Below are 23,856 nucleotides of genomic sequence, written 5' to 3'. Positions count from 1 at the left end.
TAGCAATACCTTGCATTCCTGATTGGGGATGGATTACCAGAGCAGTGTCTCTTCTGACCTTGAGTTTAGGGCTTCCCTTTGTACTGTGCCTCAGAAAGTTGTTAAGTCTCTGCATGCTGTTGTTGCTTTCCTGTCCTTCTCCCAGAAGTGTTCTGTTATTTGAAGCGTGACTGGAGGCAGGGGAGGGACTGACATTCTCGGATTAAGGGGAAGCTTTAGGCACTGTGTGTTTCAGTTTACTGTGTCTTGATTCACTTGCCCCTCCACAGCTAGTTGTAGGCCCGGTGATATTCCTGCCTCCCCCAGAGTAGGGTTTTTCTTCCCTGTTCCCTTTCATCAGCTGCAGTGACTTTTCACAGGTACCCTAAGGGTGGCAGCATTTGTGGCCCTTTTCCCCCATAGAATAACATTTATGTAGGAGAGATGGGAGAAAGGGTCTGATAGTTTCTTGACTCTCCCACATCCCACTGCTGGGTCTGCACCACAGTTGACCCTTAGGGCTGTTTCTAATCTTTTCTTTGAGCACCTGGTAGAGTTTGCAAGAGAGCGCAGACTCCACTAATTTCTGCAGCTGCCAGGACTTCCCACTGTCCTGCCAGCACCAGTTCATCACTAACTCATGCTAAACAGTTTTTTCCAGTGTCTGCTTATAGCTGCCCTATGTAAACTAGTGCTGATGGCTCGTCTTTCCCGGCAGGTGCCTGCCCCTCTTTAGATTTGGGCCAGTTGCAACCTCAGCTCCCTGATGGGTTTGAAAAAAGTCATAATTTGAAGTTAATCTGGACTTTTTTTTTTTTTTTTTTTTCTTTTGTAAGGGTGGAAGCAATATTCCCTTTAGCTCTACATTTCAGAATTGGAAGCTGGAAGTACTGTGGTTTTCAAAATATATATAATTATATTTTTTGAATTAAAAAGTAAGTGTAATTAATTTCACATTCACAATTCAGAAAGTAATGAGCCATTCTTAGTTTTCTATCCAAAAGAATTTTTTATTTTTCTTTTAATTATAAAGGTGATAAGATTATAGAAAATTTGGGAAGTACAAAACTGAAAGAGCCATGTGTGTGTGTTCCTTTTAGTCTTTTCATAGTGATATTTTTAGATTTCCCCTCATTTATCGCTAGTTCCCACATTAACCCATACATGGCTTCATAGTCTTACGGGAAGTTTCATAGAAGTTTTAAAATTCTGTCTAGGGAGGGTTAAGAGCAAATGGTGACATCCGTCATTGTATAGTTTGGGACATAAATTATATGGTCTGCTCTGTTTCTAAAAACCTTTTTCTCCACTTGGCACATTTATGTGTTTTTTCCTATTAGAGAGTCTTCTCTTCCATTCCTGCAGAGCCTCTGCCCAGCCAGAGCCCTTGTCTGAGTCCTGCAGGGCAGCTAAGTCTGTCTCCTTATGTGCATTTAGGAAAGCCTACTCCATAGGCCTCCCTGCTATTCAGTTTCATTTGATCCCATAGCAACTCTTATTTGGCTTAATTGCCCACCCTGAATGCCCTAGCTCCAGGATCTCCCAGTGTAACAACTGGCAGGGACAACTTTTTCATCTTTGGTTAAATTCCAGTTACTCATTTGAAAGATGGTTTCTCCAAATACATATAATTCCTGACATATTTCACATTTATTTTTTCCCTAGTCCTAAAGCAGGATAAGAAAAATCAGAACCTGTGTGTGAGGGCCCCTGCTTGCACCATGAAGCAGGGCACATCTCATCTGGAGGTTTCATGACTGGGGGTTGGGGGTCTTAGACTCAGCATAAGAGGGATGCTAAACTCAGCTGCTCAGGACGAGAGCACTTTTCTCCTGATCACCACTTAACAGTTTTGAGTCTGAGAGGAATTAGATTTGTTTGAAACATAAATTAAAAAGGCTCTTCTATGAGATTATTCCTTGGCCAAGCAGAAGTAGGTTTTCCTAAAGTGCAATAGAAGAGTGTTCTTTACTAATTGCTGTTAAAATGACAGAGGACAAACTTGTAATGGAAAAAGGAAATGAACAATTAAACACCTTATTTCAGGCAATCATACTGGATAATTTGGTAATTTAGATAAATTTCTATTAAATTCAAATGAGTTCAGTATACTTAGTGGTTTGCTTAATATCTTGCTGTGTGCTGCTTCAGAAAGAGATGTTCCTTTTGAACTAAGAATACTAATAGGGGATTTTTTTCAAGTATAAATAATACTTATCAAAATATTGCTTTTCTTTCATTCCCTGCTTTAGCAAACTCTTGCAAATACATGATTCTTGAAGACCTTCACTTTGTTTTCTCAATTATTCTTTCTTTGGGTTCTATATAAAGTCATACTAAGTACTTGAATGAATTTAATGTAATTAGGAGTTTAAGGTTGTTATAACTATGGTGGGGAGAGGAGTGTAAGAATGCAGTGTATTGATTAGGTTTACTTATTTTTCAGGTTTAATGCCATTCCCTTAGATGGAGATGTCTTGTTTTATCAGCTTTATTTGTCCCCCACATTGTCCTTTCTTTCTCTTTTTATCTCCTGTTACTCTTCCTAACAGACTTTCAGCCACAATTCACCTGATTATTTCCTTTCTTCCAGTTTGAAACGAAAAGGGGAAAGACTTAAGGGAGAGGGAAGAACTTGGGCTGGACGCAGAGTTTGAAGAATAAAGTAGTTGGGAGATTGGAGGAGTCAGCACTTAGCCATTGGCAGGTCCTGTTCCTCATTCATCATCTATTTTAGGATAACCCCCTGCCCCCAACATTAAACTGATGGGGGCAATGTGTAAGATGAGATATATCTCTTCTGGTTTTTCTGGGGAGGGAATAACAGTTGTAGCAGCACTTAGCAAACTTTCTTTTTAAAATGTTCCCACTTTAAAGTTTAGAAAACTGCCACCTCAGGATTTTAATTTCAGTTCTGAGGGAATCAACCTAAATCCCAGCACTAAATAACCTTCCTTTGAATAAAAAGACAATTGCCTAGTGGTTTTAAGTTGCTGGGTTTTATTAAGATATTGGCAAAATGTGAACATACTTCTTACCTGAATGAACAGTTTTAATAAAATATGAAGGATCACTCATGATTACAACTGAACTCAAAAGTGAGCTGTAGAGAAGATTTATAAATTGATAAATTTGCTTGGTAAGAAATGATTCACTTCATTTGCTCCACTCCATAGAGAATTCTTTGCAGAGAAATGTCATGAACAAGAGAACAAAGCCTGTCTCTCACCAAAGAGCACCTAGAGTAAGAGGTAACACTGACGTGTCTGTACATTATCTCATGCATCAAAGTTTATCAGAGTATTTTCCTTTTCCAGAACAACTGCTGTGTCAGTCTGGAGCTCCCTATCTTATTTCATATTTTCTAATTAGTATAATATAAAGTCTTTAAAACAGAAGATAAAATGCTGCTAGAGGAAGTAACAATAATTATTTTTCAACACAGTACCATTTCTGGGAAATAGTCGTAACACTGGCAGTATCTTGTTTTGGAAAAAAAGCATTTAAGCTATTCACGGGTCAGAACAGAAGAGTGGGTATTTGTCCTTTAACGTCATGTGATTTTAAAAGGTGAAAAGAAGCATGTTCTTTCTTTTTCTAATTTATGATCCAAAGAATAATTCTCCTAAATTATGGTATGACCAAAACTTTTATGGCATTGCTTCGGTGTGAATGATCACTGAGTGAACGAATTATGTTTAAACAAACATTAAAATAATAATTTAGATCACTTTCTTACAAAGCCTCAGCAAGCCTTTGATGGGGAAGGAAGTACTTGAACCACAGCAGTTTTATCTGTAAACACTTAACTTCTTTATGCATCATTTCATCTGCCCGTTGGATGTTGCGCTTCTTACTGGCACAGTGTTCCAACAAAGGAGTATGGTTGTCATGAAGATGCAGTGTGACACTATACCACCATGTTGACATTGTAGTACCACTATAAATGTGGTCAGAATCAGACTCAGTGTTGACATTGACATTGTTGACATTGTCCTTGGAAAAGGTGTTAACTTTCGAGGATCCTCCTAGTTAAATTAAATGCAACGGTAACTTTATATTAATTCAAGGACAATGGATGGCACTTTTAGGTAAAGAAAAGATATATACATGTATTTCCACCATCCTTTTCAGTACAGACCTAAATGGGATTAATAGCCCCGGTGTTTGGTGCTGTAATGTTGCTTAACCTCAGATATCCCTCAAAAGCACACATCCAGAAAGTGAACAAAGGAAACCTTTAAATTAGGGACTGATTCCCTTTGAAACTCACAGTGAATGTACAAGGAGTTTGTATTGACTTCAGTTAGTGACTTGAAGTCTGTTTCCCTAACCAGTACTGCACTTTCTTTTTTATATTTATTATTTCCTATTCTAACAAACAAAACCTTAGCAAGCAAACAAGTTGATGCAGATCATGTTAAACTGTAAAAGGGATACTGCCATCTTAAGGATTGAATGTAGAACTTCCACCATCACTAAATCACACAATGAATAAAAGTACAAAACACATAATTCACAGACTGTACCTCAGCATTAACGGTTAATATATATTATATATACTTTTATATCTGTCTAATATTTTTACAATCACCAGATACACCATCATTAAATACAAGTTACAGAAATGTGTAGATACCATTAGTAAGAGGGGGGACTTATTGCTTACGTCAGCAAGCAGCAGATGAGGGCACAGGATTTGAACTGAAGGGAACTACTTCCTATCACCAGTGGCATTAAGATATAATACTGCATTTCACAAAGCACTGCTTTTTATCTAGTTTATAGAACCAAGAGCAGTACATATCAGACCAATAACCACTACTTTAATATGTATTATAGAATTTTAAAGGACTTACCTTACAAGTGGTACCTAACTATTCTATAAATATGCATGTCGTGAACAAATGAATAGTAGTTGCTATTTTTTACAATATTGGCTTATAACGTGACCACACTAGAACTACTTTGCTTTATTTTCTAGAGGGCTACTGGTATCAGAAATGGAGTTAACACTGCTTATGTAGTTACACCTACAAAATTCAGACCCTTAAAGATGTGGTCTCTTAGTCCCAATTTCATCCAACCATTTTTCCCCACTGAAAAAACCTGTCACTTGTACCTTATTTCCTTTCACCTTCTTTATTCTGATCAAAATCATTAGCAATAGACAACTATAGAAAAATCTTAAAAAATTTTTTAACTTAGTGCTTTGGGCTATAATATATACCAGTGTTCTGCTGCCTGTTTTCTTGTTTCCTTAGATGATAATTTGATTTGAAACTGACACTGCACCTGATGGATTGTTAACAAGATCTAGGCTTCCAAAAATGACAGATATGAGTGAGGTCCATGTATGGGGGTAAAGCATCAGGATGGTGAAAAGATTCTGGTACTACGGTTGGAGCCATGGGTGCTCCCTCCTTTTCAGCCATGTGTCACAAGACTTGAAAAGAAATGACTTCAAAATAAGGCAAAGCAAATACTGAAAATCTCTACTTACATCCAAATTTTAAAAAGTAAAATCTGTAGATTATCAGTCTGTTGCTAAAGTGAATCTGTTTTTATTTGTTTGATATAGCTACACTGGCACCCCAAAATATGCTACAGTCCTCTATGTTTTTAAGATCCAGGAATCTTTTAGTCCTCCATTTTGAGTCTGGGGAACATAAAGTAATTAGTATTAGTGTGTTAGTATTATGTTAAAACAGGATTGCTCAGTGCACGTTTCTCAGCAAGAGCATTTAGCACCTCCCAACAGGATGAGGGAGTGAGCCCTGCAGCAGGCAGCTCCTGCGCATTGGCGAGGCTGCTCCGTGCTCGACTGGGGGAGGGTAAAATGTCATGTGGAGACACTCACGATTCTCAAAGAATCAGGCTGCTTCACTGAATGAATCTGATTATTAGTTTATCTGCCGCCTCTAGTTGCAGATATGGTTCTGACCTGAAACTGTAGAAATGACAAAAAGCAGACAATTTCAGAATATCAAATGTAAATAAATATTGAAAAGAGAAACATGTACTATTTGGTCTGAAGCTGCCGGACTCAAATTTACAACTAAGCAGACCTTAGCTGCAGTAATCTGCAGTCTCCTTTGCACTTGGCCTCTGGGCTCACTTTAGGCAGTACTTTCAGCCTCTTCCACACCAATTATTTCATTCCCTTGGGGGAAACAATTTTAGAGAAGTTAAAACTAATATTTTTCATTCTCCAACACCACTTTTTATTTGATCGTAGTACATGCCTTTGCTGTCTGAACTTTTTTTTTTAAAAAAGCAGAAAAAAATAGAAATACTATTTGATTTTCTTTTAAAATGGCAACTTGATTCTAGTATATTTGTACCTGAAATCATCTCCATTAAAGAAGTTTTACTCCTGAGATGAAGGTACGGTGAAAAACACATTAGCGTCCTAGGTTAAAACCAATTGACAGCAGTCTTCTAAAAAATAATAATAATTCCGTCAAAAGCACCATAACAGGTTATGAAACTCCCAAATAGCTACAGCCCTAGGAAATACTTTTTAATTCAAACAATTTTCATTGTTGGTCTTCTATGTTACAGGAAAAAATTAGTGAATCTGTTTGACTATATACCACCTCACAAGTCTGAGAATATGACATTTTTACACTAGTTTTCTACTTTCATTGTTACCAGTTAAAACCCATGTGGCTTTTAGCCTTTTACCTACCAAAAAAAGGGGAGGGGCTTTCCCTCATAGTCCCCAGTCTTTTGAGGAACATTCCCCAACTAGATCTTATTCTGCATTAAGTTTTCCAGAGATATATTAGGCACATCAGAACAGATTTCACCTGCCGTGAGATTTCAACACTGTATCTCCTGACTGAAATAACCAACTCGCAAGCTTCCACTAGTGACGTGAACGGGTCATGGGGTGGGGGTGGTACGTAGGTACAGAGACACGTCACTGGGACCAGGTGTATAAATTTGCTAGTGAAACCGCCAGTACTTTTTTATTAGATTGAAAACACTGTAGTGAGTTTCCTAGAGATCTATTTACATTTAAGAGTTGAGCCATCCATGGCTCATCATAATGAAGCACACAATATTTCAGAAATGTCTACCTTGTTTCTACTCTGATAGTGATGCTTTTATTGGGGGAGAGCTAGCTAGCCTACTTTAAAGAGAAAGTTATTTATTATATTTTAAAGCTCCAGGGAAGAGCTGGGTATGGAATAGCATTACTCTTTTTAAGCTTCCCCATCATGTTTTCACTGTACCCTTTCCAACTATTTTGTCTCCATGGCAGAGAACTTCTTAACATCCTATTTCTCTTCCCACTTCGAATAAGTGAGGACAGGCTAGTGCCTGTTTTGTGGGAAGGCTCTCGAGCAGAGAGAAAAGAATAAAACTTTGGATTAAACCTGAATCCGTGCCGCCTCTTTGAGTAGTGGTAGTGTAAACGAGACAATCTAGAAACTCTCTTTCCCAGGAATTTGAACTGTTCATTTTCCAACCTAGAACAAACAGGAGACAAGCTCTCCATTCTGCATATCTGCTGCCCTGCTGAACCCAAATTAAAAGAAGAGGGAAACTCTCCAGCACCACTCTGTTCAGGCAATGATGATTGAACTGATTTTTTCTCCATTATTAGCTCATTAATAAGATTTGCTTTCTTTGGTGCACCAGGACCAAACATCTCAACTGGTGGCAAAAACTGGGCACTGTGAGGTTTGCTTGCTTCTATTTGTGTGAGATCTAGGTAGCCTGGGTCTTCCAGCACGTTGATTTGGGACCCTGGGCTCAGGCTAGTTCTATCAGTGAATGAATCCACACGCCCATCATAGCCTAGATCGGCTGGTGCTGAGCACTGGTGCTGAGGCCAAGGGCGTTTGCACTCTCCATGATTCTCCTTATCATCCCCACCATCTTCTTGCCCTCCTTGAAAAGAGTTCTCTGTCCAATCTGATTCCTCACTAACATTTACAGCTTTGTTCATGTCCCTCAGGAACACCACAATGACAGTGATGTTATCACTTGACCCAGCATCACGAGCTGATGCCACTAATTTGTGGGCAACCATGCTGCTGTCTCCATTATTCTCCTTCAAGTGGTCAGAAACAACTTTCACTGCCTCATCAGGGTTCACGGTGTCATAGAAGCCATCACAGGCCAGAATGAGGTAGTCTTCAGTTCCGTCCAAAACAGTAGAGGCAGAATCTGCATCCCCACAGATATATGGCTTATGTTCAGCATCTCCTGTGGGAATCAGAAAATAGGTCAGATTTTGGTTTATCTTGCATGTAAAAATGTTTACGGCCAGCTCAAATGTCCTAAGCAGAGAAGGGTCCTCTGTTGAGGGAACAGTATCAGCAAAGATACAGAGGTAACTGTTAGGGAGTAATTTGTAGTTGAATATTGGGTGCTTGGAGGGGCAACAGACTGGAGACCTGGGGCCCAACTAAGCTAGGTTTCTGTCACCAGATTACGGAGATAATTGATCATCTACAGTGCATTTTGGAACTTTCAGATCTAGAGCACTTCCAGATCCCTTGCTTGTTTATATTCGTTGTTTTCCTTTAGTACTATCTGACTAGGGAAAGATAAAATGAAGTTACGTATACTTACTTAAACGATGTGGCCATATTGTCACTGTTTCTGATATCTGTTATAGGTTCTCTCCTACCCAAGTAAAGTTCTCTCCAATATTTCACATCCCTGTTTAATCCTCAAATAGGCCCAAAAAGCTCAATGGGAACCCTATGGATAACTCTGCTAGAACCACTGTGGGCCACATACCCTATCCAGCAGGCTGCGTGACGGGATACCCTGAACAACAGATACTTACTTAATATTTAACTACCTGGGTTAGTTTATCTACAAGGTAAGAAACTAGTCTTTTTCACAGACTAAGGTAGCCAGAACCATCTTCCTCAAGTATGGTTTTGATTTTGTCAACTTCACTGCTATACTGTGGCACCTCCCAATAGCCTGTTACAGCTAATTAACACTTCCAGTCACTGGGGAGTCAGTGTCCTCCACCAATCCACTTCACTAAATTTCGCCATTCCCTGCTCCACCTGACTGTATTATTACCATCATTATTTTCTGAATTCCAACTCTAAAAATAAATGTGATCTGAGTCATACTGTTCCCAAAAATCTTGTTTTAGTGCTTCAATTAAAAGGCTACTGCAACTGTTAGTTTGGAACAGAACATACAAAGATCTGCACAGAGAAAATGCTGCCAAAATTCTGGCTTTTCACCTGATCTACTGTTGGATGTCAAATTAATGACATTTCGCCCCCAAATTTGGTGGGAGGGCATGATTATCCATTTCATTGTAGAAATGGCAACATCCTTTTGTCTTAAACCTCCTCTCTCCATATGCTAGAAAACATATCATGCCTCTTGTCAACTTTGGATCATAAATCTGAAGGGCTCATGGGGAGAAACAGTTGAAAAGTGTTTTATTTTTAAAGTGTTAAGTGTTATTTACTTTCTAAGTAGAGTTGAACTCTGCTCAGGAGTCCTTTTTCTTTTTTTAAAATTTATTTATTTATTTATTTTTGGCTGTGTTGGGTCTTCATTGCTGTGCCCTGGCTTCCTCTAGTTGCGGCGAGCGGGGGCTACTCTTTGTTGCGGCACGCGGGCTTCTCATTGCGGTGGCTTCTCTTGTTGCGGAGCACGGGCTCTAGGCATGTGGGCTTCAGTAGTTGTGGAGTGTGGGCTCAGTAGTTGTGGCTCGCGGGCCCTAGAGCGCAGGCTTAGTAGTTGTGGCGCACGGGCTTAGTTGCTCCACGGCATGTGGGATCTTCCTGGACCAGGGCTCGAACCCGTGTCCCCTGCATTGGCAGGCAGATTCTTAACCACTGTGCCACCAGGGAAGTCCCAGGAGTCCTTTTTCGTGTCCTTATTTAGCCCCTATTTTATTCCACGAGCTTTCCAAATCTTTCTCACATTCTTCAGCTCTTTCCAGTTAAGTTAACTGGATTTTGGTAGATGGCCTAATTTCCTACTTCAAAGAAAATTCAGTTTATCAGGCCCGAATTCCCTCAATTCCTCCTCCCGACTTAAAAAAAAAAAAAAATCTTTAGTGATTCACCTATATCCACAACCATTTTCTATTTTCAAAATTCTATGACTTGACCTCTGCAGCATTTGACCCTGTTGACTACATACTCCTAGAAACCCCCTTCCCCAGCATCTGTGATACCCCATTTCTATGTCTCTGATCCCTTCCTGATTTTCTTCACTGGCTCCTTCACTTAAAATCACCAAAAATCATTGTGTGCTAAGACTGTGCCAGGCAGGGTTCTAAGTGTGGTGTGTGTATTATGCCATTTAATACAGAAACCCTATGAGTTAGGTACTGTTACTATTCCTGCTTTACAAAGGGACAAATAGATACAGAGAAGTGCAATAAATTTCTCAAGACCCACAGCTGGTAAAGTGGCAGAGCCAAGATACAAACCCAGAGAGCATGACTTCATGTTATTCTACAACAAGTAATGAGTCTCATCCTTGGTCTCTCTTCACACTAAATATTCCTGGGCAATGTCATCCATTCCTGTAGTTTCAACTAATACACACACACACACACACACACACATATATATCACTTCACAGGTTGCTAATATTATTGTCAAAATAGGATGAATTCCCATATCTCTGTCTCTAACTCAGAACTCTGCTAAGCTCCAGATCTGTATTTCCAATTTCATATAAATTATCTCTTCCAAGATATCCCACAGGCACCTAGAATATAAAATATGTCCAAAATGAACTCATTATCTGCCCTCCTCCCCACTCCCAAACTGCTGCTGCTGCTTTATTACAAATGTTTTATCATCTTCTCAGTCACACAAGTCCGAAACCTGGAAGTTAACTTTCCTCTTCCCCCACAAACTGTCGTTTCTGTCTCATCAATTTATACCCTCCTCTGTATCCCTTTTTTAGCTGTCCTTATCTCTGAAACAAATTGTATCAACAGCCTCCTGAATGACCTCTCATCTAGGCTTTCTACTCTAGTTCGTCTTCCATGATTATTACAAATATTTATAAATACAAACCTGACCACATGGGCCCTCGTCTTATTCACCTGGCAAAGTCCAGACACTTAGCCTGGCATTTAAGCCCCTTTGCACTCTGGTGCCAACACTTACCTCTTCCCACTCCCACCCTCTGCCCCAGCCTCCTGCACTTGTCACTGTTCCTAAAACAAGACATGCCCTTTGAGATGCCCCTGTGTTTGTATTCGCCATACCTGGCATGTCCTTCTCTGCATACTATCCTCCATGTCCACTTCAGAAGTCACTTCCTCTCTGAAGTCAGCCTGGTTTTCTCTTAGATTGTCACTTATTCAAGGACATTCTTTCCCTGCTTTTCCCCCTTGTGTCATATTTTTAGAAGCAAGAAATGACAAGTATCCTCTAGGATAAAGTTGGTTCTATAACAAGCATTAAAGTTACCTCTCAATACTCGGACAAAGACAGATCAAGAGAAGAGGTCTTTGGTTGGAGTTGTCAAAAATAATTCTATTTGAGGGTGTGTTTTAGAAATCAGAAATTTCTCCCCTTTGGCCTTATTCCGGAGTTCCTAATAACTCCCTCAGTCTAAGGTAAGGCCAGCTCTCAGTTTTTCAAGAGGTACTGCAGAACCTTTGAGCTTCCTCCTTCTCTCTCAGCCTCTGCTGCTCCCATTTGGGCCACTTCACAGCTTGCCAGCACCTTCCCAAAGAGTAGGAGGGAAATCACATCAGTGGTGAAACTGAAATCAGTCCTTTGAGATTTTGTTAATGTTCCTGGACTATTCTGGTAATGATAAGCAAAATTTGGGGATTAGACCTCAATTCCATTTATCCATGTTATCCCTATGTCAAACTACTTCATTTATTTAGGAGGCAGTGACTGAGAACTGCAGTATATATGCATATATGCATACCACCCATATAGACACACGCACGTTGATTTGTTCTTTTTAAAAAAACAGAAAGTGAAGCTGAGCCATGAAGCCTAAAGCAATAGACCCAGGTGCAAAAGTGAAACAGACAGAAACAGTACTATAGCCCAATTCTTTGAACTACACCTTTGCATTTTGTCCAAACAGCTTAGCTGTTTACTCACTCAATTTTAGACAGAGAGTTTTATCGACTTCCCCTTCTTTTAAAGAATTTAGGTCCAGGGAAGCAGATTCGCTGAAACCCCAGGGTTATCTGACAAATTACTACATTCCACATATAGTAAAATTAGTTTTCTAATTTTAATATAGTAAAAATTGTTTTCATCTAAAAAGCACATTATTTGTGTTATTTTAGAATTCACTGAAAAAAATTAAAGATATAAGCAAGGTAAAATATGGGGGGGAAGCTTCTATTTTATGGAAAGTACTGATTTAAGCTAAGTATGACCCAAAATGGAATGAAAAATGAGGATCACTGTGGTTTTAAGCAGATTTGTATGCCAAAGATTAAAGGTTTCCTTTAAAAAAAAAAAAAAAAAGAAACTAGTAAGAGAACATTTCTTAATATAGTTCTCTTTTAAGAATGGAATTTATATAAATGAGTAGGTTAAATAATTAATTAAAAGAAGCATTATCCAAATGTTATTTTAAACAGTAATAAGCATTCTGAAAATCTGTTATTATCTCAGGTTCCCCTGTTGTATCAGATTAATATAAGACAGTGTTCTGGAAAAGGAAGTTTGGAGAAACAAAAATTAATCGGTTTTTCCTACCAATAGCTCTGGAGACCGACAGACTTCCATTCACCCTCCAGGCACCAAACCAGACTACACAACCTCCAAGGGCCTCAATTCGCTGCTTTTCATCCTGCACAGTAATGTAACAGAAAGAAGCAAATAATTGGATTCAGGATTTATTCATCTACCTTAACAGTAAACAACAGATATAATACTCATCAGCTTCCTGGAAAGGGTTCTCTTTATTTTTCCTTTGGAAGGTGGGCATGGTTACTGAGATAATGGTGATAATTATAATAATAAGTGAAAATCAGTGACTAGAAAACTGCCTTTGTGGCATGTGCCCTAACAGAACAGACCATACTTACCTCTCTGTCCGGTTTGTGTGGCTTCATTAGTTCAACAGCTTGGCCCTTTCTCACAAGCATAACCTGCGAATCACCTACCCAGGCCACATGTAGCATGTTGCCTCTGATAAAAGTCACCACTCCTGTGGTCCCGCATCTTAAGCTCTGAAAGTAATTTAAATAAGAGTCAGTAAAAATAAGTAGACATCAAATTCTCACTGAGAAGCAATTTATAGGTAATACAAACTTTTCAGTTGGAAGCTAGACTACTAATAACTCGATTTCATAAATAGCAATTCCCATTTCTCAATGCATTCTTATGTGCTTGTATGTATTTATATGTGCACACACACATACAGATCCATTTTATCTGTGATATGCAAGGCAGAGACAATTATCAATTCCATTTTATACACAGGTACTATGGCAGGTTATGTGACTTGCCCAAGATCAGGTAACTGATTAGAACAGAACTGAAATTTTTTCCTCCTAGTCCAGTGCTAAGCCGCTATATCAATCCTTAAGAGTAAAGATTTCCATACTCTGGTCTCTGTTTTGTTACTGACCTACTGTATGTTCAGGGGGAGAGTCCTGGCTTTACCAAATAACATACAAAGCATCTGGTGTGTACACAACAAATGCTTGCATACTCTGGATATTAAAACAGGAGCCAAGAGATTACATACATTCCCTGGAGTGCTAAGTTGCTTGTACCTTTAAAAAACAAAAATAAAATCTCCTACAATAATTTTAGGGGCCTTTGCTTTTGGAACATTGCATAAAAAAAACAAACAGCCTGGAATTTCATCACAATAGCTCAGTACCACTGTACTTAATGTCTTGATACTACTATCCTAAAATGACATCTCCATTTGACATGAGTCACTACCAAACGAGCATGACCTTCTGTTACTAAGGACTTGGCCTAAATTAGAACCAATGCGTCAAGATGGTAGAAGGCCCCTTGTATCCAATGAGAAAACAACTTCTCATTTTCCCTATATAGGGAAAGTTTGTTAAAAATCCTCACCCACCAATAAAATGTCTTCCCACACAGAATGTTCAAAACCTCAGCCCCCTGGAACACACGATAAAGACACTTCAGTACATATGCCCCAGAGAGAACAGGAGGCAGGGCTGCTGCACAACAGGAATAGCTCCTTTCTTCCCAGCAGTTAGCAGCACATGGAAGCACAAGAAGGAGAAAAGTAACTGCTGAGACAAACCTAAATTATTCACGAGAACTGTTGGCAAGACTAAGAGACACTAGCATCATTGGCAAAGCAAATGAGGTGAACACAGTCAGAAAAAAAGCCGTGATTTTGAGGACACAGAGGAAAAGGGATAGGACGGAGGATGAAGAAGACAAGGTGATTCTCTTAGTTTCACGTTGATGATCTACAGATCACCTCTCAGGGGCCAGGTCTTGTCCTCGGTCAGAATGATGACAGCCGGCAGCTCCAAGGCAGGCAGAGCCAAGCAGTGCCGGCCCGCCACAGACTGGCAAAGTCTGAGGTCAACAACTGTATTTTGTTTTCTAGCCCCACCTCTATTTGCAGACCATAGTGGTTACTACTGTTGGATTTGCATATTAATCTAAACCTGGGGTGCAGGTGGGGAGATAGAGAATATTGCCCTTCCTTAACACCAAGTAGTTCTGAATTATTGCTTCATTAATTCCAAACCCCACTGTTGCTGTGTAGCGTTAAGTATGAGACCAAAGAAAAGGATTCAATGATTACCCTGTTCTCTCCAAGTCCATTTCAAAAAGAGTTAATGTTTAAGTCATAGGGCAGGAGTCGTATTTTCTGTGTATATATAATTCTGCAATTACTTTTTAAAATTAAAAGTTATTCTCTTTCTGTTAGTCCCTAGTTGGAAATGAATATAAAGTCCTGTAGTTAATTGTGTACCAATGCCCAGAATGATAATAGATTAAAATTTTTACTTTTAGATCTTAATTTAGAGCCCCTGTCATTCGTTCATAGTAAAACCTTAGGTCTGATTAACCTTAAGAAATCAGGACATGAGCTCTGACCTTTCTTCCTGTTAAGAGAAAATCAGTTCAAGGATCATCTAAGGATTCACTCTCTCCAAGCAAAACTTTCTTCAAGAGATACACAGCAAAACACTGCCAACCCATTTAGAACCAACTGTATGGAGAAATCCCAGCTTCTGTTTCTCTTTTATAGACCACTGTTTTAACCACCATAGCCAGATTTTGTCAGCAAAAGTCTGCTTAGAGAGATGGTCCTGGTGTGACCCTGACAGGCAATGGTGAATAAGATAAAAGTCACCTGCCAAATCCAGCAATGGACTGGCTTTCTAGAAAATTATAGCTTGGGAGTTTCTATACAGTACATCATAGCACCCCACTAAATCTATTCCTAAAGAGGGAGTTAGAACTACAACAATCCAATACTGTGTGTCAAGAATATAGTTTGGAAGAGAGCTTTAAACAATGTCTACCACAAGAGAAAATCCAAAATAGCCTTTTAACCACAGAACAAGTAGATCTCAGCTAATGCATCATGGCTGGAATTTATGTGGAAACAGCATACCTCCCTGGCTGCCTTCTGTACAAACCGCTCGTCAGTGAGCCGGAAGGCCCGGCACAGGGCCTCAGCAGGATCATGGGGGAACATTTCCTGGCGTACTAAGTTAACATGCAGGTGAATGGAGGCATAAGTGGCAGCGTCCACTCCCCCATGGCCATCAAACACTGCAAAGTAAGCTTGTTCTTCCTGGTCCTGTCAATAGGAACACAGAAACAGTTAAGGGAGTTAGGTGTAGCATGACTCAAAATGAGCCAATCCCCCGCACTGCTGCCCATCTTCCTCCACTGCTTTGTCACCCAGATAATGAGACTAAATGTTTCCCTTTTCTGACGTGCCTGATCAAATGCTAAAATACCTGCAACATTAGGGCATCTGTGTTTACACACCAGAACACTGGAACACATCATGCCCAATTAGCTCAGGCTGAAGTGCCCTCTCTCACTGTGAAAGCTGTTGTCTTGTACCATGGAAACCACCTACATACATTGGCTTCAAAGTTGCTGTTATAAGTTGTGGGGAGGGGGAGAAAGAGAAGATAGGAGGAGGAATTAAGCAAAGGCTGTTCTGGATTGAGGACTTTTGTCAAAATGAAAGTACTTTAATAATAAAATTAGAAACTGAGAACAATAGGAAATAACTGGCCTTCCAAGCACGAGGCCAATTATGTTAGACTGTTTAAAATACACAGAGAAAATGAAAGCATACACATACTTCTAAACTATAATATCGCCTTCATAAGTCATTCATGGTCACATTGTATTCTCACCATAAATAACACAGTCTCTAAATTGGTTACCCAAACTTGAACCACATCAGATGTCTATATTTCTTTACCTAATCCCCTAATTCAAGATGTAGCTTCACATTTCCTAGCTCACCCTCTGCTCGAAGCCCTATGGCAACTGCCAGAAGAGAGTCTTCCAAACCTGTGACTTGTCTTGACAATGGAAGCCTAATCACAAGAGTACATTTAACTCATTAAATACTTAGTTTTTTCTTTCTCTTCAACTCAAGTGTTTAAATCTCAGCTCTAGCTCACTTAGGAGATCTGTAACTCACTGAACTCTCACTGAGTTCTGGGCTCCTTTTAGGCAACACTAATGATTTTCATTTGGAAGCTGTAACTTCTTCCTTGGGCTCTTGGAGAGTTCAGTTGAGTCCAGGCCCTGTCATTCAAAGTGAATAAAATATACAGAGTAAAGCATATAATCTTCTTGTGCTTGTTTTTTCATCTGTTAGGTAGGGATGAGTTGGTATCTCATGGGGATTTGGAAGGACTACTAAAATATACTAAAACAACAGGTGTATTTGTGCTTTGAAAAAGTTCTTTTTAAACGAACTACTACATTTACAAAAGTACCAAATATAAATGTCCATAGAGTAATGATACAAACTAATATTATGAAATCTATATCTAATACAGATTATTACAACTAGTTAATTTAGCAATATAATCAAACCACCTATAATGCCATTGAAGATGACATTGATAAACAGAACTCTTTAGAAAAAAAGTCTTGACATGTAGAATTTCTACCTTGTACTAAAGAAATACTCATTTTTCGACAAGGGGGTAATATCCAAACTATATTAAAATATATATAATATGTTAAAACAAATTAAATATATATATATAATATATTAAATATATAAAATATAAATATATTTATATATATATAAATAGTTATACAAGTCAATCAAAAAAACCCAAATAACCCAATCAAAAAAAATGGGCAGAAGACCTGAATAGACATTTTTCCAAAGAAGATACACAGATAACTAACAGGCATATGAAAAGACGCTCAACATCGCTAATTATCAGAGAAATGCAAATCAAAAGAACAGTGAGATATCACCTCACACCTATCTGAATGGCCGTCATCAGGAAGAACACAACAAATGTTGGAGAGAATGTAGAGAAAAGGGAACCTCCTACACTGTTGATGGCAATGTAAATTGATGCAGCCACTGTGGAGAACAATATGGATGTTCCTCAAAAAACTAAAAATAGAATTACCATATGATCCAGCAATTCCATTCCTGGGTATATATCCAGAAAAAACAAAAACACTAACTCAAAAAGATACATGCACCTCAATGTTCATAGCAGCACTGTTTACAATTGCCAAGATAAGGAAACAACCCAAGTGTCCATCAATAGATGAGCGGATAAAGAAGATGTGAAATATATATATATATTATTCAGCCATAAAAAAGAAATTCTGCCATTTGCAGCAACACAGATAGACCTAGAGAATATTATGCTCAGTGAAATAAGTCAAACAGGGAAAGACAAATACTATATGATATCACTTATATGTAGAATCTAAAAAATAAACCAAACAAATGTATATAATAAAACAGAAACAGACTCACAGATATAGAAAACTAGTGGTTACCAGTGGGGAATGGGAAGAGGGGAGGGGTGAGATAGGGATATAGGATTAAGAGATATAAACTACTATGTATAAAATAAATAAGCAACAAGGAAATATTACATAGTACAGGGAATTATAGCCATTATTCTTCTAATAACTTTTAATGGAATATAATCTATAAAAATACTGAATCACTATGCTGTACACTTGAAACTAATATTATAATGTAAATCAACTATACTTCAATTTTTTAAAAAGGGATAAAGAGATGTGGTGTGTATGCATACACATACACACACACACACACACACACACACAAAATTGAATAGTACTCAGCCATAAAAAAGAAGGTAATTTTGCTATTTGCAACAACATGGATAGACTTGGAGGGCATTAGGTTTAGTGAAACAAGTCAGACACAGAAAGACAAATACTGTATGTTATCACTTGTATGTGCAATTTAAAAAATAAAAGAAATGAATATAACAAAATGGAAATAGGCTCACAGATACAGTGAACAAACCTAGTGGTTACCAACGGGGAGAGGAAAGGGGGGGCAATGTAAGGGTAGGGGATTAAGAGACACAAATGACTATATATAAAATAAATAAGCTACAAGGATATAATGTATAGCACAGGGAATATAGCCAATATTTTATAATAACTTTAAATGGACTATAATCTATAAAAATTTTGAATCACTATATTGCACACCTGAAACTAATTGTAAATCAAAATACCTCGATAAAAAATTCTTATTTAAAATAAATAGTGGTAAATTATTTTAATGTACTCATTTTTAAACAGCTCAATTGGCAGGATAAGGGTAAAATTGAAAAACTGCATGCCCAAGCAGTTTTTTTTGGTTTTTGGGGGTTTTTTGAATTTTTGAATTTTATTTATTTTTTTATACAGCAGGTTCTTATTAGTTATCCATTTTATACAGATTAGTGTATATATGTCAATCCCAATCTCCCAATTCATCCAAGCAGTTTTTAAATGATGAGTGGACTGATATGGGATCATCACAAAGAGGAATGGGGGAAATAATAGCTTTATGTGGGCATGAGAATATAACTTTAAACAGTGTGAGATTGGTGAGGACATTCTTAAACAATATAACATAAGAAGAAACAAAGGAGCCAAGTGGATCTCTTTAAAAAAAAATACTGATGTCTTCCCTGTTATAAAGATAATGTATGTCTATGGAAGCAACTTAAATGTCCATCGACAGATGAATGAATAAAGATGTGGTATGTGTGTGAGTGTGTCTGTGTGTTGGGGTGTGTGTGTATAATGGAATATTACTCAGCCATAAAAAAAGAATGAAATAATGCCATTTGCAGCAACATAGATGGACCTAGAGATTATCATACTAAGTGAAGTAAGTCAGACAGAGAAAGACAAATACCATACATCACTTATATGTAGAATCTAAAATATGACACAAATGAACTTATTTATGAAACAGAAACAGACTCACAGACATAGAAAACAAACTTATGGTTACCAAAGGGGAAAGTGGGTGGGGAGAACTAAACTAGGAGCTTGGGACTAGCAGATACAAACTATAACATATAAAACTGATAAACAACAAGGTCCTGCTGTGTAGCACAGGGAACTATATTCAATACCCTGTAATAAGGCATAATGGAAAAGAATCTGGAAAAGAATATATATACGTATTCTTCAGGATATATATATATATATAAAATAACTGAATCACCTTGCTGTACACCAGAAACTAACACAACATGGTAAATCAACTATACTTCAGTTTTTAAAAAAAGATAATGTATGTTTATTTGGACTAATAAAGAAGTGTACAGAAGGAAATAAATATCTCTAATCCCACCATCCACAGATAACCAGTCTTTTTTCTATAAATATAAATTTTTAATAAAATAAAATTAGAATCATAATGTACACAAAATTTTATATCCTGCTTTTTGTTATTTGCCATATCATTAGCATTTCCCCCAAGTCATTATTTAAATGGATAAGTACTATACATCTTATGAGCATATCATAGTAATCATTTCCTATATATGACTCAGATCATTTCCAAATTTTTATTATTGACTATGTCGTGTAAAACATTTATGTCAACCAAAACATATGTAAGAATTTTCTGCATTTCTTTTACCTTATAAAAGTAAAAGTGAAATTATCGGGTTTCCCTGGTGGCGCAGTGGTTAAGAATCCGCCTGCCAATGCAGGGGACACGGGTTCGAGCCCTGGTCCGGGAAGATCCCACATGCCGCGGAGCAACTAAGCCCGTGCGCCACAACTACTGAGCCTGCGCTCTAGAGCCCGCGAGCCACAATTACTGAAGCCTGTGAGCCTAGAGCCCGTGCTCCACAACAAGAGAAGCCACCGCAATGAGAAGCCTGCACACCACAACAAAGAGTAGCCCACGCTCGCCGCAACTAGAGAAAGCCCGCGCGCAGCAATGAAGACCCAATGCAGCCAAAATTAAATACATAAAATAATTTTTTTTAAAAAGTGAAATTATCAAATCAAAGGGTGTGAGGGGCTTCCCTGGTGGCGCAGTGGTTAAGAATCCACCTGCCAATGCAGGGGACACGGGTTCGAGCCCTGGTCCAGGAAGATCCCACATGCCGTGGAGCAGCTAAGCCTGTGCGCCACAGCTACTGAAGCCCGTGCGTCTAGAGCCTGTGAGCCACACAACTACTGAAGCCCGTGCGCCTAGAGCCCACGAGCCACAACTACTGAAGCCCGTGCGCCTAGAGCCTGTCAGCCACAACTACTGAAGCCCGTGCGCCTAGAGCACGCGAGCCACAACTACTGAAGCCCGTGCGCCTAGAGCCTGTGCTCCACAACAAGAGAAGCCACTGCAATAAGCCTGCGAAGCCAGCAAACCAAAACGAAGAGTAGCCCCGGCTCGCCGCAACTAGAGAAAGCACATGCTCAGCAACGAAGACCCAATGCAGCCAAAAATAAATAAATAAAAAATTTTTAAAAGGGTGTGAAAATTTATAAGGTTCTAAATATGTGTTCCCAAATTGCCCTCAAGGTCTGTTTCACTACAGCAAAGTGCTCCTTTCTGAGTTAGGCCTTTGGGTTGATTTTTGAGGCAAAATGAAAACCAACCAGGTCAACAAACAGCCATGATGCCCTCAAACCTGAGTACAGTCTTCAAGCGGGTGCAGTGATGTGAGGCTGTTTATCACACCACAGCCTTTAGGGGTTACATTTGCACGGGCGTGGTATCAGCTGATCTTTCTTGTAACGTAAGCACCAATTACCAGCCCACTATCACTGCTTGTCAGACCTTGACAGTCAGCTAAAATTTAAATTTAGCTGCTAAATGAAGGAAACAGTGTGCTTTGTATAAATCACTACATTGTAATTTTTAAGTTATGGACTTCAGTGAGGAAAAGCAGCAAGTGACAGGCATAGGAAACAAACCTACCTCTGTTTGCATTAACATAATAGAAAAAGAAGAGGAAGATAACAAGAAAATGGTTATTAAGTTGACAAGGCTCATATGATCCAATTTGTCAGTCACAGAGATTCATGAAATGTAATTCCAGCTACTTTCCTATCTCAGAAACCAAGATTTAAAAAGTAAAATCACATGAAATCAGAAAACTGTCTTAGTCTTAAATTTATTCTTTTATGTTTGTGTTTTGTGTTGCTTCAGAAACATAGTAATGTGAGAACTTAATAGACAACGTTTGATTATACTATAGAAATAGGTTCCTTTTAAAAACAGCTTTATTGAGATATAACAGCTTTCTTTTTTGTTTATATGTTTATAGAATGTCTCTGGAAGGTTACACAAGGTCTGGTAAGTTTGCTTGCCTCCGTGGAGGGGATATGAAGTGTCTGAGAGACAAGGATAAGAGAGGGATTTTTATTTTCCAATTCTAAACCATGTGAATGCATTACCTATTCAAAATAACGTAAAATAGTTCCTTTCCTTTCATCTAATGGAAGCAAATTTGTGCCACTTTGCCCTTAGTCCTATTCGAACCTATCAGAGATACTATTACAATATATTAGAAGTTCTCTTGGTAGAAAACAGGCCCGTGATGGTGTTTTGCTTTCCACATCTCACTGACACTTCAGAAGTATCCTTTACCTCTAGGTTGAAGAGCATATTAAAGTCAGGAATGCAGACATGTTTGTCCTCCATTTTCCTGCGCATGTTTTTGATGGCATGGATTGATGTCTCATAATAAAGCTGGGGTCTCCTGCGGAGAGGGAAGTCTTTCACCCAGCTGCAGCAAATCTCGTGTAGTTTACTGAAGACAGAACGGGCCAATTTCACTGTCTCAATCTCTGTGAAAGAAACAGAAACCCCCAGTGAACAGCCTTGTAAAACTGCTTTTCACTTGCCTGCTTGGTAAAGACAGAAGTAGGTCACCTTAGTCAAGCTCCTCCTTAATAGAAGAAATTCCTCCTTCTCAAGACAAGTGAAATGTTGCTTCTGAAGAGAGAAAATGAAAACCTATCTAGTAGAAAATCATCAGCCAGCAGCTGCCACTAAGATATCCTTATGTCATGAGGAGAAAACCTCTGAGCAGGGCTGGATCTATTCCTAGGCTGGAGTTCTTCCAGCCGGTGAAGTGCTCTGGCAACACCATCTAGTTCAGAGCACTTTTGTTTGGCTGCCAAGGTTATCATCTGGAAACCCAAGCCCCCTGTGCTTAGAAGAATGACTGAAATATGAACAGTGGTCATCCAACTAATTGGAATATGAAAGCCTTATGAAAATAGATCATTTATTTATAAACAACAGGAATAAGAAGAGTTTACTTTGATTACCATTTGTCTTAGTCTCTCTCTTTCTTCCTGACCTTTTCCTTTACCTCACTCCAGTTCCCTTACTTTTCTTTCCTGTAACTGATTATAATTCAAAGCTAAATTATATATTTTTGTTATTTGATGTATTTTAAAATTAAAGTGGTAGGCAATAGCTTAAATAGTTTAACCAAGAGGTTAACAAATGAGTTTAAAAGTTTGATATTTCTCTAAGGAAAACATGCTTGCATTCTGTCTATGTGTATAGCCCTAGATAGAAGAAAGGAGATAGCGATCAGAGGACTCTTCGCCCTAGACTAGTAAGTCTACTACTTGACCCATTAAGTGGCGCAGACTAGCCCACTCCTGAGGCTCCCTTGCATCCCTCAGTGGATGGACAGATGTGGACGCCTTTCAAGCAACACCGAATAGCACTGAAGAGACTGCATCTCACATCATCTCCACTCAAGCTGTCCTCTACTCAAATTGCAGCTGTTGAAGTAACCAAGGGAAGATTAGGTTATCTCAGGCCAGTATTTTAGAGGGTCCCCCTACATCCCAAGTAAAAAAATTTAGAATTCTCCAAAAAAAAATTTTTTTTTTTTTACTTTACTAAATCAGATATAGCTTGACAGCCTGAGAAAACGTGTGCCAGATGGGCACACATGTAATGCACATACCTCTTCTGATCTAGAGCACAAATCTCAAAGATGAGAGACTATGTGTTCTAGAATGGCCTGGGAACTTAGATTCCCATTTTTTTATTCTTTACCCTGCTGTTGCCTTAATCTGTAACTTTACCTGTTTTCTTATTCAAAATTCTTCTTTCAGTGACTATAGTCAGAAATCTGGTCTCAAGGTTTTTGTTGCTTTTCTTTTTCTCATTAACATAGTACAGGGTGGCAAACCATGTTTCTGACTTTGTCCCCTTTGACATTTTTATATAACTGAAAGTCAAGGGTACATTTGAAAGAGAAAAGAAGTTCAAAGAGCAAGTACAACCTGAGGAGGTGTATATAAGAGGGAAAAACTGAGGCCAGTAGACAACCCAACATTTTGATTGTTTTTAGCAACTCCAATCTTTTTGTTTGTTTGTTTAAAGCACCAGTTACCAGAGACTGTCTCTTTCAGCCAGCAATTACCTATTTGTATCTCTCCAACCCAT

General features: G+C 38.6%; 1 protein-coding gene across 1 annotated transcript in view; it reads right to left on the bottom strand.

Moving 5' to 3' along the window:
* Positions 1 to 4,577: 4,577 nt before the first annotated feature.
* PPM1E (protein phosphatase, Mg2+/Mn2+ dependent 1E) overlaps positions 4,578 to 23,856 on the bottom strand; it is a 205,180-nt gene continuing 185,901 nt past the window's right edge. The window contains exons 3-7 of the mRNA XM_059906361.1: positions 22,030 to 22,229; positions 15,547 to 15,735; positions 13,007 to 13,150; positions 12,675 to 12,768; positions 4,578 to 8,199 (exon numbers count right to left, since the gene is read on the bottom strand). Of these exons, the coding sequence (XP_059762344.1) occupies positions 7,139 to 8,199; positions 12,675 to 12,768; positions 13,007 to 13,150; positions 15,547 to 15,735; positions 22,030 to 22,229 (1,688 nt within the window). The 3' untranslated portion in view covers positions 4,578 to 7,138. The remainder of the gene's footprint in view (positions 8,200 to 12,674; positions 12,769 to 13,006; positions 13,151 to 15,546; positions 15,736 to 22,029; positions 22,230 to 23,856) is intronic.

Source organism: Balaenoptera ricei, chromosome 20 (genome assembly GCF_028023285.1).
Source record: "Balaenoptera ricei isolate mBalRic1 chromosome 20, mBalRic1.hap2, whole genome shotgun sequence".
Taxonomy (NCBI): domain Eukaryota; kingdom Metazoa; phylum Chordata; class Mammalia; order Artiodactyla; family Balaenopteridae; genus Balaenoptera; species Balaenoptera ricei.
Note: the sequence above shows the minus strand (reverse complement) of the source record. Positions and strands in the feature narration are given on the sequence as shown.